The sequence below is a fragment of the Fistularia commersonii genome, chromosome 33 (genome assembly GCF_037954325.1).
Source record: "Fistularia commersonii isolate RoL2024-O1a breed Wild chromosome 33, RoL_Fcom_v1.0, whole genome shotgun sequence".
Taxonomy (NCBI): Eukaryota; Metazoa; Chordata; class Actinopteri; order Syngnathiformes; family Fistulariidae; genus Fistularia; species Fistularia commersonii.
In genome coordinates, this window is record NC_141316.1 from 10,627,935 (window position 1) to 10,646,481 (window position 18,547).

Here is an 18,547-nt window from a genome sequence, read left to right on the forward strand (position 1 = left end):
TATCACTGCTTGTGTTTATGTTGGCAGTTCTACTTTGAAGCTCTAGGTTTTCTAGATGGACCTTCTCTTCTGCATCAGTTCCCGCTGTGAATGAAACCACTGGTGGTTAAACTGGGAGCAGGTCAGGAGACACTGCATCCACCAGGACGTCCGTTACCAATAAACACATGGCTGAGCGGAAGGTGTGTGTGTGTGTGTGTGTGTGTGTGTGTGTGTGTGTGTGTGCAGCTAGCTCTCCAGACCCCATGACCTGCGCACGTCTTCTGCCTCTCCTTTGACTACTTCCTCCTGACCTTTGCTAAAAGAAGATAAATAAAAGGTGGGGTGTAAAAATGTTTATTGGTTTTATAAAAGGGTGTCGATGGACAGGAGGGTTTGAAATGTTCCTTTCAACCAATCAGGATTAAATGTTATTTTCTGGAAAAACATCTGACCTCTAGCTGGCAAAGGTTATGTGTTTAGATCTTTCAGGTTCCGGCTCTACTTCTTCTTGGGCTTCTCTGGTTTAGCGAGCAGCTTGGGGTCCATCTGCTCGGGCTTCAGGTCCCTGATGGCGAGGAGCCGTGCGGCTCGTTGCTCCAGCGTCCCGCCGCACTTCACGCCTCGTGACATCAGCTCCCGCTTCAGGACCTCCAGGCCCAGAGACTCCAGCTGCTGCAACGAGGCCTCGGCCACCGTGAAATCGGCCGGGGGGGCGACGGCGGCGTCGGGCTTCTTCTGCTCCAGACATGGAGCCGCCGGATCGTCGGGCTTCTTCTGCTCCAGAGACGGAGCTGCTGGATCGTCGGGCTTCTTCTGCTCCAGAGACGGAGCCGCCGGATCGTCATCCTCACCCTCAGCTTCCGTCGATGCTGCTGCAAGGTGGCCGGGAACACATCCATCTTCTCCGGGCTGCTGGGCCGGAGGTTCTGCCAGGAGGCCACACCGACCTTCACCATCGTCGGGCTGCCGCCGACCTTCTGGTTGATCATCTTCACGCTGAAAACATGGAAACCAAACACACATTCAGTGCTGCCACACGGTTGAGGAACAATTATTCACGGGTAACTATAATTCACCTGACACGGATCTAAAACTAATCTTAACCGGTTAAAGGACCGCTGGGTCAATAATGGCTCTGGATGATCTGAGCAGGATTTCGACTCCTTGCTGCACAAACCCTGAACCTGAGATTAACCTTCTAGAACATCCTTTGACACCGACGCGTCCACACGAAGGGGAATGAATCCCCGGGATCTCGTAAATAACGGCAGAAGCATCGAGAACATCGCAGAGTAACTTGTTTAGATTGTAAAATGATGATTTGAGTCCACGTTTTCCATGATCCAGGTGAACGGGATCTTCTGCGTTTCCAGACTGACCTGGTGAGATGAGCTGCAAGACGACTGGGGCTCTTCAGCGTCTCTGGGAGATCCAGAGGAGCTGCAAACACAAACCATTGATTTAAAAATCAAGAGGACTGTACTTAGCAGACTTAAAGCTGCTACTTTCTTCCCACGCGTTGAACCCTGCAGTTCATATAACGGCCATCGGGGGGCGCTCTAACAGACACTGCCAACACAAGACGCAAGAGGTCAACGCGAGGAAGAACACGCTGGTTTTTCAGCGCAAAACACAGCAAGACACGCATCTCTGATGGCGCTCTGATGGCGTTTCTCCTCTGGGTTTAAGAACCCCATCATCCCAGTTCCTTGGAGCTTAAAGAGGCTCCTGGGCGGGAGGTGAAGGTTCATCAGCGGAGGTCAGAACTTAAACCACGAGAACCTTTGCGGGAAAAACATGCCAAGTAGTGAGAAGAAGGTGGAGCGAGTCCAAACACCGCTCTCCTTCCCACGATTACCTGCTGCTCTGCGTCTGCATCTTCACGGTCATGGAGGAGGTGGACGGAGACGGGTCCTCCTCGTCCGAACTCAGGAGATCCGCCTCCCCGATGCCTGTCCTGTAACCACGGCAACAGTGTAAGTCAGCCCCGTGTTGAAGCATCCTCCATCCCGGTGTTCGCTCAACGCTCACCAGAAATATTTCCCCGCCTTCTTCTTCTTCTTGTCCGGTTCCTCACTCTGATCTGGACTTGCTCTTTTCATGCCTCCAACATGTATGCCTGGAAAACACACAACTACTTCAGTATTCCTGGACGTTTCCAGGTCCTCCAGCCTGCAGTTGTGACGGTCACTGTTTTTCTAACGGCAGGTTGTGTTTGAGTTGTGAGTGCGTTTGTTGCCACCGACCCGAGCGCACGGATTCCTCCAGGCGCTCCGACAGGTCGTGACACTGCTGCTTGAAGTCGGTGTAGTCGAAGTGGTGCTGAGGATCGGCCAGTTTCTTCTGCAGGCGCTCCAGACGCCGCTGCTCCTTCTCCGCCTCGCGCTCGGGCTGCTTCTTCAGCCACTCTGCCATTCTACACGGACACACACGCCTGGCTTAGATGGCGTGCTTTCAATTCAACGCCGCATAAAAAAACAGTTGCAGGAATTGCCTGAACCAACACTCTTTGCATTGCAAAGTCAGTTTTAAACAACTTCTTTATTTGAAACTCTACATCTAGCTCTATCTTATCAGTGAAAAAGATGAACTTATTTTATTGAAATTCAACTAGTATAGGATTTTAAGTCCTATATAAAATGCTTGCTGGTTAAAAACGGCACGAGGCGACCCACTCTTTCTCATGGTTGACGTCTCGGAGCCTCCGGCCACTCAGGTCTCTGCAGGCTTCCCGGTTGGTTGTCTTCTCGATCTGAGCGCCGAGGGCTCGCAGCATGGAACCGAACCCTGGACGCAAACAAGCAACAGGCAGGGTGAGGAGACACGAGCGGACACCTGATCTGTTTTGGCTGGATTTCATTGAGCAGGAGCAAATCTGGAGTGCAGCTCTGTTTCCTTTTTTGACAGCCAGCTAGATCACCTTTATCCTAAAAGCTGCATCTTATCCATTTCATGGTGTGTTTTCCATGATGGAGGTGTGTGAATTAAGCGCAATTTCATCGGGCCATTGGTGTGACGAGGCTAACTGTTATAGCGACATGAAGCTTGTCAGCCCCCCAAATATCCAAATTAGCTGCATCATTGTTTAAACAGCAGCATTCAAAGAATGTGAAAAAAATAGCGGTTTAAAGTCTGGAAAATACAGTATTGTTATTCTGCTTAAATCGGTGCCTCTTGTTTCCCCTAATGGTCAACATGTAGGACCAATGGACTTGAGGGACTTTGACAGCAAGATCTGAGTGTAGAGATGAAGATGATGTAACGGTCTGTTCTCACCTCCCTTCCCTCCTCTGAGGCGGAGCTCCAGTCGGTAGAGGGCGCCATGCTGCAGAGGGTCATCCAGGGCCACCAGGTGACCATCTCTGACCACGTAGAAATCCTGAGTCAAATCCTTGAACACGCAGACAGATTCTGTTGCTGCTCAGCTGCCATGTTCAGTGCTTTTATCAAGACTGTACCGGAAACTTCCGGTCACATCGCGATTGCAACACTTAATGGACATTATGTAAAGCAGTGTATCCTGACCTTTTTTGAGCCTCGGCACGTTTTACATTAGAAAAATCGCACGGCACACCACCAAATAAAAATGTCAAAAACAGTTTTTAACGAGTTAGAATGAAACCGTAGTCTCAATTTACTTCGTGTGAAATCTAATATATCTAATATCTGTAGATTCGTCAAGTTGCAGAGCAAATTTCCCACTGATGTGCAACTTTTCCTGAACACTTATTTCAATGTCTGAAGACATGTCATCAATATGTCTGAAAATGGTATTATTTGAGAGAACTGGCTATTTCTTTATCAACGCCAGAGCCGAGCATTTATTCTATAATGATTTTACCGGCAGGTAGTATTCATGTTTTGCTGTTTGGATTTAGAGACGAGTTCAGCAACTTTATAGCAGCTTTCACTGCTTTCTCACTCGTCTTGGTAGTTTTCAACAACGCTGCCTGTTTGTTTACGCAGATACATGTACTTTTTATTTTAAAAATGTATCACGCAAAGCGTCACTAATTACTCTGATACACAGACGCACAGGTTAATTCACCACCCGTTGCCATGGAATGGACACGCTGCCCACATAGACATAGGAAGACACATTATTTGCGTTGGATAAATAATTTTCAGACCAATCAGGTGAAAGTGGGCATTTTTCCACGGCACACCTGATGATCTCTCACGGCACAGTGGTTGGGAAACACTGATGTAAAGTGAAGCGTAAAGTGAAGCAATTTTTATAACTTTCATAAACCAGATGACATCCAACTTGGAAAGCTATTACATTTAACGACATAATTTCATCGTTTTGTTCCAGAAAGTACAGGACAGGCTATGAATCTGAACAATTGAGTGTAAAGCATTAATATGTGCAGCATCTTTGACTTAGAAATCCCCCATCACAATTCTATATCCATGATATCGATCAATCTATTGTGATGGCCTGTCAGAACACTGACACCTTCAGAAAACACTCAAATGTTTCTGTGTGTGTGATGAAAGTGGTGTGTGATTGGAGACCTTGAGCCAGCATTTACTAGCATTTAGTATGTAGTTGTATCAACAACAATAGGAAGTTCAAACCATGATCTACGAGTCTGGTAGCAGTAACATCTGAGAGAGCATGGAGGTGAAGGACATCAGCAGGAGAAAAGGTCTTCTCGATGGACCAACAGCGATACTGAACTTTCTGACCACAGGCTTCCGGTAGTTTCATAGCATAAACTTATTTTGAGGCTTTAATCTCAGAAATGCATGACTTGGTCTATAACTTTATGTAATTATTATAAAAAATACAGTTGTTGCTTCTGCTATGAATGAAAATGAACAATCAGTGATTATAATTCTAGTGAACAAGCTAACGCTTGAGCTAATGTTAGCATGTACGTCACTGGGTCGGCAAAGGAGCGGACACACCAACAGTCGGACTCGTATGGTGGCTCTGCGTCTGTGCCGGGCAAAAAACACTCACCTGATGACGGGAGAACCGGGCCAGGACGTCTCGGACCACCGAACCGCCCGGGAAAGTCGAGCAGAAGAAGCTTTTGTGGCCCGGAACGCTAGTAAACACTTCCATGTTGCGTGTGCTAATGCGCAAGCGCAGACAATGCGGAAGTGTTCGAGGGCTCTTTAATGGCCGAAGGGGGCTTATGTGGCGAACTAATTTGGCAAAAAAACGATGTCCCTAAAGTCAGAATTAATTATGATAATAATGATAATAACAACAACAATAATAAGAAATAATAGTACTATTACTGACAATAGTAATAATAATAATACTATTTCGAGTATATGAAAACTTGGTATCGCCCCCCCCCGCCCAAAACTAATGGTATCTCCTGAAAGGAATGACCAATCACGTACGAGTTGATCAGAAATAAACTAAATCAATAAATAAGATGGGTCAACTATGTGATGCGTAGTGACACCTGAGTGAGACAGAAACCAAGGATGAGAGACAACAACTTCTCTCCTTTCCTTTGTCATCAACATACGGTACTTCTTCATTGATCCTGATAGTTTGTGTCCCTGAGAGGAAATCACCCGATCGCAGTGTTTAATAATACCTCTAAATACACACTGGAGGGACTATTTCTCTAGGCTGGCCCAGAAACACCACGGAATTCCCCAAGAAGAGCTGGACTAGGCAGGACGGTCTGGGCTGCTGCCCCTGAAACCCCGTTCCCGTTCTTATTACAATGAGACAAATGGGCATTTGTTTTTAAGACTGAAAAATGTAAAATTTGAAGCAATCCCTTCCATGTTGAATGAACCATTACAATGATAAACATAGATATTTATACACTATTTATGTGTCACACATTAGTGATTCACTTTACATTATTATCAGAAAACACTACTTTGAGCAACAAAAAATGCGAGGGGCCACTTGAGAGCCGAAAGAGGTGTCTGGTGTCCTGAGAGCGACGTTTCTGGTCTCTCCGATGGTCCCGTTCAGCTGACATGCACACAGGCTGCATGAAGGTCAATAGAACTGACTTCAGCTGTCTGGTTTAATGTTTACTGATCACTTTAGCCTTCTGGCTCAAAACTAGAAGTTCAATGTTCACGAGGAGAACCGGTGGCTCGATCCAGTGCAGCACATTTCAGACCATGTCCACGAGTTTGAACTTGCCCTCTTGTTTGACCGGCATGACATTGATGAAGGTCTTGTAGAGCAAACTTCCCTTGGGCAGCTTGGTAATGATCTCTGTGGCGGCTGGGTCGCGTGGTGCTGGGATGAAGACCTCCTTGGTGAATCTGACATAGCCGTCCTCTAGAGCAAAGAGCGTCTTATTGGTTCCCATGCCAACCTTCAGGATGGGAGGACATGAAATGTGCCTTACGGTCAGATATGGCACTAAATTGAATGTTTCAATGAATGAAGTAACGGATTACTTACATGCGCTCCTGGGTGATACCTCATCTTCCTCTGTGTTGCAAGAATATTGCCTGCATGGACAAAGTTTCCTAAGAAACAGGGGAACAAGACGGTACAATCACTTTTATTCCTGTCCCCATGGCCGTGGTCCGCCATGACAATAAGACCGGTCGCAGAAAGACTGTTACAGATAATTATTACTCATTCATGCATTGACAGAAAACAGCAATGACAACGGCAGGAATACCATTCATGATGATTACACTGATTCATTTGCTGATAGCAAATATCATTTCCTCCCCTTTGTCTTCAAAACCAATGGGATCATTATGAAAACACATTTTCTTTATTGGCGCTCCATTTTGAACCCTGTTTAGTCTTTATCTTTTCTTCATATACTACCAAAGCTTGTTTGATGGGCATGATATGAGCTAAAACAGTTTCTGAATAACTTGGGGAAATAAATAAATCACTCAACCTAAACACAGCAGCATGAACTCATCTAAGTTATACACATGGGAGGAAACGTGATCACATAATTTAAGGGTTCGGAAATGTATGAGAATCTTTTGGCCCTTTTTTGAATTTACCGGAACAATGTAGTACAGGAGTGAACTTTAATCTATGTAGAGATAAATATAGTACATGCACGGGTGTTTGTTAGTACATATTTATTTCTTCATTTTTTTTTTTTACATTCAATTACTTTATGACAGGTGTAGAACTCTTTATAGGCTTTTATAAACCTAGCCAGGATTCATTATTTTTACATTGCAACATTTTGTAATTACTCCCTTTAGGTGCCTTTTTGTGTTTGTGTCCTCGTGTTTAAATTGAGGACATAGGAATTACCTCTCACTCGGGATATTTAAAACAAAAGTTAATAATAAGCTACAGAGGACAGCAAACACATCCTACTTCTCTAGTACTTACCATCTTGCTTTTTGAAACCGTATCTCTTGCCAGGGCTCTTTCCTCCCAGGTTCTTGCTGCTTCCCCCTGCTTTCTTGGACGCAAACCTCACAGATCCCAGGAGAGAGGGCTGTCCGGGTCCCAGCAGTCCTAAAATCAGTGGAAATAAGCTCATACCGACATCTTGATAGATAGATAGATACTGATTTCTTGACCATGGTTACATGGTTATCTCATGAAACTGCCACATTGACAATATCTTGGCGTGGACAGTGGGCCAAGAGGGACGTTCCTCCGTGGAGTAAATATGACAGCATTGTATAACTTCGTAGTTGCAGGGATCACAGTATAGTTGTACTAAAACAGTGTGAAACAACCATTTCCGCCGGTAAAAACTATGCTTTAAACAGTTATCCAATCTGTCAGTGTTCAACCGCCCAGGTTCTGTGGTTCCTTGTCAGCTACCGGTGCTCCCAGTGCAGCTGGACACCCCGGAGCGGCTGCTGGCCTGCCGGTAACGGTGTTAGCGGACGTACCAAGGTTTGTCTTTTCATACGCAGCGGTACATCCGCGAATATTTATAATAACATTATGTTCGATTTTTGTACCTGCTCTGCATGCAGACGCCAAGGACGTGAGCGACGCCATCTTGGAAATTGCGTCACATCCGGATACTTCACGAACATCCAGTGAAAGACACTATCACAATCACTGGAGGTTCAGACACGGCAAGATGTTTTTTTCCAACGTAACCGACGATTCACAGTCTAAATTAGTCTGAGACAGTCTGCTTGGCTAATTAGCACAGAAAACGTTCAGTTTGTGCTTCTTTGTTTGTGGTTAGGGTTAGAATTAGGCTTTTTTCGCCGACCCAATCGTGTAGTTTACTGATTAACGACCCATTCGCAAACATATCACCGACAGCCAATCACAATGAGCTGACGGGATACCGGAAGTAGACGGGGACGACGGATATTAGCGGGTATTTCAAAACAACGACTCGGTGGGTTTACGAACCGTTTGCAAAGATTTGCTACGAATTACGTGTTTATGCGCAACTTTTAGGTTTATTGTTGTTTTAGTTTAAGAAGATCGTGTTTTACTTGTCGCAACGGATACACAGAGACCCTTTTAATGTGCTTCAAACCTTTGCGTCGGATCTTCTCGCAGAATACAACCAACAACCTCCAGCCTGCCTCTTTTAAAAAAAACGTTTTATTACATATCAATTCATTTCAATTTGCGATTTCAAGTGGAATTATCAAGGTAAATCATGGTCAGTGACACCGGCAGCACCAGTGACCTGGAAGAGGAGTTACCCGTCTTTGACTTCCTGCAGCCTGCAGGATTGATCATTGCCCAAAGAAGTGCCTCGGTCAACCTGGATAAAGGAGTGTCCACCTCACGGTTTCCACGTAAAGATAATGTAGGAACTGATGTCATGATGATCAGCAGCGATTCAGATGAGGAACCCTATGTCCCTCTGGCAAAGAGATTGAACCAGAGACGAGCCTGTGTGTCCCCCGTCCCCTGTCCTCTATCGAATGGCAAAGCCGCTGTGCAGCCTCAACCGCCGGGCCACGACGGCTTCCCAGAGACAGAAACGGCTTTAAAACTCCACGAGGTGCCTTCTGAGAACCGGAGGGATGAATTCCTCCAGCGCCGTCCGCCTGAGAGGCCTCTCTCCAGCGACACATGTCCCGGCAGGAAGAAGTGGGGCGGGAGGCCGGAGGGTGAGTGGAGGAAAGCCAAGGAGAAAGACGCGGCAGAGGCCGTGAAGAACCTGAGGCCGGAGGAGGTCGTGAAGAACCTGAGGCCGGCAGAGGTCGTGAAGAACCTGAGGCCGGAGGAGGTCGTGAAGAACCTGAGGCCAGCAGAGGCTGTGAAGAACCTGAGGCCGGAGGAGTGCATCGCTCACACGGTGGTGGTCGTGGATCCCGGTAGGGACAACCCACCTGCATCTTGTACAAAACAAAATACTGTGACCAAACGCAGCCATCCTACTAAACGTTATCTTCTCGTCAGTGGACGATTTAGCTGTTTGGTTGCTCATCTAAAGTAAATAAAGCGTCATGTTGCTCAGACCGCGGTGATAGATCTGTTGCAGGAGGAGGGAGGTGGACCTCTGCTGCCCTCGCTGGAGGCCCTGGGTTGTAGCTGCGTTATCCAGAAGCAGCTCATTCCTCGCAGCGTCAGTTGGATGAGGAGGGAAGCAAGTGCAGAGGTGATAGCTCTGTCACACACACACACACACACACACACACACACACACACACACACTCATCTGCTCATTTTATTCTGACCGCGCTCTCAGCGTGCCCTCGATGAATGAGTTGTCCTCTCTGGCTCTCAGGGCGAGCATGCACGGTGCACACCGGAGGCCAACGTTGTGATGCAGATGATTGTTGAAGACTTCATCTCGCTGGTCAACAGCTACGTTCAAGTAGGTCCTACAGCATCTTTGCTAGATGTAGATCAAATACCTTTTTTATATTAAATACCGGCTCTTCAAACGTTCTGCCGCAACAAAACTGAACGTTCATTATGGCTGAATCCCAGAAGAAAGCGAAGGAAACGCTGCCATCTGCAGGAAGACACGTTTCTCCTCAGGAGCTCTTGGTCCTTCCCCTTGCAGCCTCCTGGCTCTGGTCTCCAGTGTGTTCTGCGTGTCATTCAAGATCTTCCGATTTATTTAAGGCTCTTCATGGTTCCTCCTCCCACTCCATGTGGTCTCTTAGGGCCATGTCCTTTGTCTTCTTCTGAAGACACACTGGAGTAGCGGTCAGAGTGAAAGGTCCTGTAAGGATCTCCTCAGGAAAATTCGGATTGACTGAATTGTTGACCTCCTTTCAGGGCCTTTTCACACTTTCAACAGCTTCATTTCTCTTTGAAGCCGTCCCTTTTCCCTGTCTGGTTTTTATACTTTTCGATTCCTCCCCTTCTTAATCGATTTAAATTCCCGTCTTTGTCTGTGTGTTTTATGACCTACTTGATGATGGACGCCATTCATGACGATTCCTCAAACCGTCAATCGTGAACGTTCCCGTTGTGTCTCCCGTCCTTCTCCCAGGAGGAGAGGCTCGGCAGGTCCGAGTGTGGCCACACACTCACATCCTGGGTGCAGGCGCAGCAGAGGCAGCACCCCTCCAAGACCCTGGGCCTGGTGGTGGTCGGCCTGGAGAAGCACTTCAGGTGGGCAAAGACGGCACCGCTCTGCCGGTATGGCTTCGCGGGTGGAGACGTGTATCGTAAGTACGAAGACGAGCCGTTGCCTCGGCCACGATAGGCTGACCTGGAGGTCGTCGGTTCGATTCCCAACCTCTCCTGCACGGCAACGTGACCTCGGGTGGGACACCTGACACCGGCTGCAGCCGGTTAGTTAGATGGTGGGAGAGGAGAGGGTTAGACGGAGGCAGGTGATTGGCCGTGGAGACCCTGAAGGAAACCAAAGGAAAAGATGAGGTGTGTGTGTGTGTGTGTGTGTGTATATATATATATATAAAGCGCTTTGAAACTGCAGAGGTGATAAAAGCTCGGTATGATTAGAGGATGTTTTGAAATGACTCTCCATGGGTGTGACCGTGTTGTCCTGGACCTTCTCAGAGGCGGCTTCTGGAAAACATCTTATATCACCTGCAGGTTCCCTTAAAGGGACCGACTTTAAGGGAGTCTTTTAAGTATTTCTCACATGGTCACGGAGAGGCAGTTTGCAAAGAACGGACAGGATCTTCCATATATGAACTGCTTTCCGCAGAGGGCGGCTCCACGTCAGGAGCTCACATCTGATCTAGACGGATAAAAGGGCTCACCAACAAGAGGAGAAACCTTTGGGGGTGTAAACATGTCACCCAAAATCTGACACACCGTTCTTCTCAGGAGCCAGAAGTCTCGCAGCCAGAAGACGTTTCACGCCGCTGTCGCCGCTGAGAAGCCGGGGGCGGGAGCGCAAGCCAAGAAAAGGAGGAAATACGGCGGCGTGGAGGCGTCACGGGTGGACGTGGAGGAGGTAGGCTGGTTTATTTGCGCTGGAAGAGAAGTTCAGAGAAGCTCAGAGAAGCTCAGAGAAGCTGCCCTCCATCCGGCCCGCTTTACCCGCTTTACTCTTTGCGATGGATTCTCAAAAACCCTTGTTTAAACTTCAACCTTCAGGCCTAAAGTCTGCTCTTGAAGGTCCACAAGCATCCATGAGATGGACATGAAGTAATCTATGTCCTCCGATGTCCCGCCAGGCCGCGGTGCATCTTCACCTGCACACCGGCGTCGGGGTCCACTTCCTGTCCACCTGGAAGGACTTTGCAGAGTACGTCGCCATGACAACCAAGGCCGTCGCAGAAGCACCTTGGAAGTGAGTCCGCCGGTTGCTCCTACCAGATACGTCGGACGGCTGGCGGAGTGTGGACAAACAAGACGTCCCTGCTCGTGTGTGTGTGTGTGTGTGTGTGTGTGTGTGTGTGTGTGTGCAGGCGGGAGCGGGAGAAGACGGGCTTCTCTTTCTGCCTGGAGAGCGAGTGGGCGGGCGGGCAGCGGGTGGACCGAGCGGGCCGAGGCCTGCTGCAGGTGTGGAAGAGACAGATCCAGCAGCTGAACAGGGTCAGTCCGGACGTGGCCTCGGCCGTCCTGGCAGCCTATCCCTCCCCGCAGCTCCTCAAGAAGGTACGTGGATCTCAGCTTCTTCTGGGGAGCGGAGTCCGGAGTTCATGTGAACCCTGACAAGATATGAAACCCCCCACGCTGGTGTTTGATCGGCCTCATCCGGGATTTACCTCGAACCTCGAACACGGCGTCCTCACAACTACCTCGTGCTTCTCCGTTGCACCGCACCTCCATAACCACCTCCTGAAAGTCCATCATCAATCGATCAAGCATTGTTGTAAGGCGTCTGCATGGTCCTTGTGAGCGTTATGATCTGCTCGGCCCCGTGCCTAAAGTGAAATATCTAATCCGTGAGTGGAACGTGGTGGGCGGTGTCTCTCACACACACACACACACACACACACACACACACTGCTGGAGGTTTGGACCACCGATTGGATGCTGCGATGCAACGCCTGTCGAAAGGCCGGCAGCAGAGAGTGGAGGAGTCGCGGCAGGTCAATGGAAGATCTGGAGCTGATTCATTTCTTCCAGAAGAAACATGGCATTTGGCCGTGGACTTCAAGAAGCTTCGGCGGTGAAGACCACGTCGCTCCCGTAACCTCGGTTCATACGGATCCAGGCCCGCCGGCATCCCTGGATGTATAAGTGACTCTGTAGAGCACGGGGTGAACCTTCTAGAACAACTACCTCTGTAAAACCTGCATCGATCGGCACAATGGATAATTCTTAGCGACAGTTGCCGTACGATAACGTACGCAGAGTCTATGTGAATGTTGAAGCCTATTTCCTTCTTGCTGAAGGACGCTCATACGTTCTCCGCAGGCTTACCGGCTCTGCCAGACCCCGAGGGAGAAGCTGGGCCTGCTGTCGGACCTGATGGTTCGCAGAGGGGCGGGCGTCACCGGGACCAGCAGGCGGGTGGGACCAGAACTCTCCAGAAGGTTGGCCCTCCTGATGACCTCCTCCGAGGCCAGCCTGACCCTCTGAACCCCCTTGGGCTGCTCCAAACCGCATTTTAACCTTCCAGTTTTTAGTCCGCACGCAGTGAAGAATCCTATGGCGCCGAAGGTCCTCGCTCCAGCCCTCGGGGGGGGTGGGGACCTCCATCAAGTTCACCTGCTTCTGGAACCACAGCCTGAAAACGGCTTTTATTGTGAAAGTCCTTCACACGTTATCATTTTCTCTGCAGGTAGCAGAGTGTAATTTAGCTCGGTGCAGTTAGCGTAGCATGACGATCCACTTCAAGTAATGCATCTCCAGCCCCTCCCCAGGGAGGTTGCTTCAGGTGGAGGAAGCTCCCGGCCTCCACAGCAGGACGTCAGCGGGTGCAGGTCTGGTGGCCAAGTGCTCGCCATCGGATCCCACCCCTGCTCCTGACTCCAGAGGGGGTCCTCACAGCGAGGGCCGGTCTGCATGGGGTGACCCCACCGTCAACATCTACCCTCGCCATCATCCACCTCCAGAAAGTCAACATTTTACAGAAGTAAATGCTGTTTTTCAGCCACAGCGTCCAAGAGGTCGACACGCCTGCAAGAAGATGGTGGAGGTCACGTCGTCCACCTCCCGCGCCCAGAGGGAACGGAGAATCAAAACTCCACGCAGGTCGCATGAACTTCCAGGGACGTTTCCTTCTCAGTCGAAACCACGCGGTCCAAGAAACATCTGCCGTCCGCGTCGGGCAGCACGACCCTCGGTGGCCGGCAGGGGGCAGACTTTACCAGGACAACCCACCGCCTCTGCTGGGATTTCATCCTTCTGCTGAGGAGGAGAACTTCCCTCATATGAGGAGACTCCAGCTGTCTCCGGATCCACCTAAATACATGGACGAGCGCTCGTTCAGCAAGTCCAGATGCACATCCCCTGCTCTCCACAGACCTTCAACCTTCGTCCATTTGTTCAACTCTGGACCGTAGAAGCACAGAAGGTCCTGCGTGAGATGGTTTAAGTAGCGCTATTGTTGTAATTATTAGGATTACCATCATTATTCTCATTAAAGTAGACCTTTATGCTCCACAAAGCAGGCCTATTGGTTGTTCCCGGGCGCTCCACATCCAGAGGCCGAGCCTTCTGCCTCAGGCTCCTCCACTCAGGAACCATCTTCTGATGCCCTCTTCACCTTTAAGAGCGGGCTTAAAACCCTCTGATAGTTTATTATCAGGGACGTCTCAGAGTTGGGGTTGCTATGGTTTTGAAGAGTTCGGCAGCTACGCCGAGGCAGCGGGCGATCCTGGGCTGAAGATAGAACGGTCGGGAAAAACAGAAAAGAAACATGTTGAGAAGCAGAGCGGCAGGCAGAGGAGACATCCTTGAAAAGGAGACCAGGATTTAGGGATGACATTTTAATGATGTTAAATCCAGGCGGCGCCCATAAAACACTGTTCTGGCAAGCGGGGTCCGTGTCTAGTTCTTTTCATACTACAGAGGTTTAGATTATCTGCTGCGTCCGTGCATCCGAGGGTTCCATCCTACATAACGCGGTCCAGACCTCCAACGTCCGTCCAGATCAGCCCGCTCGGCCTCCCCGTCCACCTTCTCTGCAGCCACGGCACCTTCTGGTCGATACACCCCCAGCCGCTCAGTCTTACTTAAACAGGCAGTGGCTATTGACACGATTGTAAGCGATCCGGTTTCCTGCTGGCTATCAATACACTGTGTTTACGTGTTTGTCGGGGGGATAATAATACTAATAATACTTGGGATGATAATAGAAACAGCCATGACTGTCGCTGGACTTGTTACGTGCAAACATTTTCTTCTGCGCAATAATCTTGAGTTTTCAAGATATATAGCTGGATATACCTGCAGCTTTATTCTTATATTAACTTTTCTTTTGTTTTCTTTTCATATTGATGCTTTTTTTTTTTTGTAATCTGTGTACTCTGTGAGTAGGAGCCGCTGCAATGAGCAGAAATGCTCCCCGCCGGGATTAATAAAGTATTCTGAACGGTGATAATAACAAAATAATTAATACGTTCTGCGTTGGTCACGTCTAATCCCAACAAAAAAAAAAAAAGCATTTTTTTCCGTACAATTATTTTGTCTCCTTTTATGTGCAAATTGACTAAAACAAATATGATAATACAAAAACAATGATAGCTGTAACAATAATAACAACATGATACTACTACTAATACTGCTAATAATAATAATAGCAGTCAGGAAATTTGCACGCCGGGCGTTTTGCTCCTAGCGTGAGTTTTCCCTGCAGACGGCTGTGCGTGTTTGAGGGCGCCGCTGCTTCCTCACCGCGCTGCATCACATTCACCCGTTCATTCACACACTCACACTCACGGCATCAGAGCTGCCATGCGAGGCGCCGAGCGGAACCATCTGGAGCATCGGGGGGTTCAGTGTCTCACCTCCACTCTGAGAAAGACGTCAGCAGATATCCACCCTCCATCCAAGTAGCACAGGACGTATGATGTCAGCACCTTAGATGGTTGAAAGAGCCATTCTCTGTGGTGAGTATTGCCCTTCTCTTCTGAGCGCACCAAGCAAACATCTGGCTCCGTCCAGCCCTGGACGGAGGGAGGTGATTCTCTGGTGGCCCATGAAGGTGGCGGCTGAAAGGACAGAGGAACAATGAGATGCACCATATGGTCAAAAGTATCGTCTCAGACGTCCAAATAATGGGAATCGGGTGTTCCGGTCGCTTCCACGGCCACGGGTGTATCACATCAAGCACCTCGGCATGTTTTTACAAACATTTGTGACAGAACGGGTGGCTCTCAGGAGCTCCAGAATCCAGCGTGGAGCTTTGACAGGATGCAGCTGTGGGACAAATCCAGTCATTTCTAAATATTCCACCGTCAGCTGGATTAGAAGAACACGGAGGTGTTTGGAAACAGCCAAAAAGTTGTAAACAGACGGAGGGGTCAGCGGGTGCTGAGGCGCATCGTGCCAAGAGGCGGCCGACTTTCTGCAGAGTCCGTGGCTACAGACCTCCAAACCTCACGTGGCCTTCAGATGAGCTGAAGAACTGAGCAGAGAGGCAGAGAGCTTCAGAGAATGCAAAGCGTGGGATGCAGCGGTGAAAAGCACGCCGACACCGGACTCTAGAGCGGCGGAGACGCCTTCTCTGGAGTGACCGATCGAGCTTCTCCATCTGGCAATCCGATGGAGGAGTCCAGGTTGAGAGGTCTCCAGGAGAACGCTACCTGTCTGACCGCATTGTTCCAAGTGTGAGGTCGGCTGGAGGGGGATCATGGTGTTGGTTTGTTTTTGGCCCCTTCGTTCCAGTGAAAGGAACCCTGAAAGCTTCAGCAAACCAACACATGTTGGGCAATTCCACGCTCCCAAGAGTTTGGAGCCGGACCCTTCCTTTTCCAACATGACACCAAGCTCCATGAAGACATGGAGGACGGAGAACTCGACTGTCCCAGAACCAGGCCTTCTCGGCCAACATCGGCGCGTGACCTCTGGAAGAACGCTCAGAAATGTCCACGAACACACTCCGGAAGCTTGTGGACAGCCTTCCCAGAAGAGCTGAAGCTGTTCTCGCTGCAAAGGTCGGAGAACCACCTCCTATTGAACCCTATGGATTAGGAACGAGACGTCACTGAAGTTCATATCCAGGCAGGTGAGCCGATACTTCGGGCCAGATAGTGTATCTTCATGAGATCCGGTGCAGCGGTTCGCTCCGCCTGCTCACAGCAGAAGGTCCCTGCTTGGATTTCCACAAGGTTCCTCCCTGTGTGGAGTCTCCATGTTCTCCTGGTATCCGCGTGGGGTTCCTCAGGGCGAGAGGGTGAGCGGTCGCATGTCTTCATGTGACGTACGAACGAGTGGATATGAGATCTCGGCACGTGCTCGAGATGCAGATTTGTGTTTGTATTTCGAAACTCATTGCCGATTACCTGTGCAGGAGAGACGGGAGCGAGGCGGCTCAGAGCCGGCCTCCGTCACATCCTCTGTATTCTCCTCCTGCCTCCATCTGTCCATCCGGAGACCCGAACCCTCCCTCTCCTCCTCCCTCTCTTTCCTGTTGTCGTCTCTGGGGGACGGCAGAACGGCAGGCAGGAAATCAGAGCGGGTTTAATGCGCCTGCATGTTTTCGCCCGTCCTGCTAATTCTACCGGCCTCTCGGATCCGTTCACGTTTTAAATCTGCGGCGAGACCTCAAAGGGCCCGTCCACGAACCGTCATCACCTCGCCTTTGCAGGCGCTTCACCTCTCATATCACCGTTTTCCTCTGGAAACAAAAGCCCGGTGCATTTCATTTAGCCATACGTGTGTTTTAGCATTAGCATGTAGCTGCGCTCCTCACACACAGCGGGTCGGCTTGCATATTAATACCAGATGAGAGAGTGTGTCTTCACACCACAACCTGGGAGAGGAACGTACACTGGGAGTATGTGTGGAAATAGCTTTTCTGCTACTACTACACACACACACACACACACACACACACACACACACACACTCACTCACACTCACACACACACACACACATTCTTTGCTTTCAGTCTCTTTGACTCTTTGCTGGGAGAATACCTTTGCCTAAATAATTCCCTTTGTGTAGCAGAAGCTTCTCCGTTCTCAGAAAGGTCAAAGAAACGAAGGCTTTTCCCTGGAGCCCACACACACACACACACACACGCACACACACACACACACACACACACACACACACACACACACGTCTTCACCTGCATAAAACCATTAAGCTTGTGGACCAGCTCGACCGGAGCGGGATATAATAAAAGTGAAAATACTGTCAGATGCTGCATCAGAAATGCACGGGATAAAACAAGGTGTGTGTGACGGGTGTTTCCTCCTGCGGCCCCAGAGAAGGTGACCACCTTCAGGCGGGGCTTTGCTCACGTTCGCTCTGAACGGCGAGGTCCTTTCGCTCACTCCGGGGCGGCCGAGTCCTTGAACAAGACCACTTTGTTTTTCTCGGAGACTTTAATTGAACTTCGGGGTCACCGCTGTGAACCATCTGACCGATCTCAGGCTGACTTCATCTCCAGAACATCTACCGTTCGCCGTCCCTCTGACGGACTCCTTCCCGATCTTCTCCGTCCTCCTCCCTCCCAAAGAGGAACCTCCACATCTTCACCTTCCCGTCTTCCGCCGCCTGTCTTCTCCTCCTCCACCTTTCCTTTCCCTCTGGCCGATACCCTTTTCTCCCCCCTGCTCTCGCAGGTTCCTCCAGGTCTTCTCCGCTGCTCTGGCCTGGTGACCCCCAGAACTTCACCTTCTTCATCTGCACCCCCTCGCCGCTCCACACGGGTTCCCGTCCTCCACATCCATGTCTCCTGCGTGGCTGCAGCTCACCTCCAGTCCTCCCCGTCCCCGGGCACACCTTCATCTCTCTGGATGTTCCTCCACAGATCGCAGTGTCATCTGCAAACATCATCACCCACGGAGATGGGATGCCATCAGATGACCAAAGCAATATCACAACAATAGCACTTTCAACTTGCAAAATACATATTTTATTGCCTGTCTGTATATTTTATATATATTGTCTATTTTATACAGTTTTATAATTGTATTGTCCGGGACTACAGATGGAAATTAGCTATGAGCTATAACAGGGGCGGGCAAAGTACGGCCCGCGGGCCACATTCGGCCCGTTGGTCTAAAAATCCGGCCCGCCAAAGATTGGTATCAATGAATGTGGCAGCTCAAACAGGAGTTTATTTCATTTTTGGAGCTACTTGAGAATTTTCC

The 18,547-nt window shown here is 49.4% G+C and overlaps 3 protein-coding genes across 3 annotated transcripts; 1 reads left to right on the forward strand and 2 right to left on the reverse strand.

Moving 5' to 3' along the window:
- Nucleotides 1-320: 320 nt before the first annotated feature.
- On the reverse strand, nt 321-5,095 carry sde2 (SDE2 telomere maintenance homolog (S. pombe)). The gene is made up of 8 exons (XM_086140642.1): nt 4,952-5,095; nt 3,259-3,373; nt 2,658-2,769; nt 2,229-2,398; nt 2,014-2,101; nt 1,841-1,939; nt 1,362-1,422; nt 321-978 (listed from the first exon to the last, which is right to left on the reverse strand). Exons 1-8 carry the CDS (start codon nt 5,054-5,056, stop codon nt 481-483), a joined length of 1,248 nt encoding a protein of 415 aa, XP_085996768.1. The 5' UTR covers nt 5,057-5,095; the 3' UTR covers nt 321-480.
- A 365-nt stretch (nt 5,096-5,460) lies between these two features.
- mrpl27 (mitochondrial ribosomal protein L27) lies at nt 5,461-7,943 on the reverse strand. The gene is made up of 4 exons (XM_086140643.1): nt 7,882-7,943; nt 7,295-7,423; nt 6,383-6,450; nt 5,461-6,293 (listed from the first exon to the last, which is right to left on the reverse strand). The coding sequence occupies exons 1-4, from the start codon at nt 7,919-7,921 to the stop codon at nt 6,087-6,089; spliced, it is 444 nt and encodes a 147-aa protein (XP_085996769.1). The 5' UTR covers nt 7,922-7,943; the 3' UTR covers nt 5,461-6,086.
- A 603-nt stretch (nt 7,944-8,546) lies between these two features.
- Nucleotides 8,547-13,432, forward strand: eme1 (essential meiotic structure-specific endonuclease 1). Its single transcript, XM_086140254.1, has 8 exons — nt 8,547-9,213; nt 9,370-9,497; nt 9,627-9,716; nt 10,344-10,465; nt 11,150-11,279; nt 11,503-11,618; nt 11,737-11,926; nt 12,692-13,432. The coding sequence occupies exons 1-8, from the start codon at nt 8,547-8,549 to the stop codon at nt 12,854-12,856; spliced, it is 1,608 nt and encodes a 535-aa protein (XP_085996380.1). The 3' UTR covers nt 12,857-13,432.
- The last annotated feature ends 5,115 nt before the right edge of the window (nt 13,433-18,547 follow it).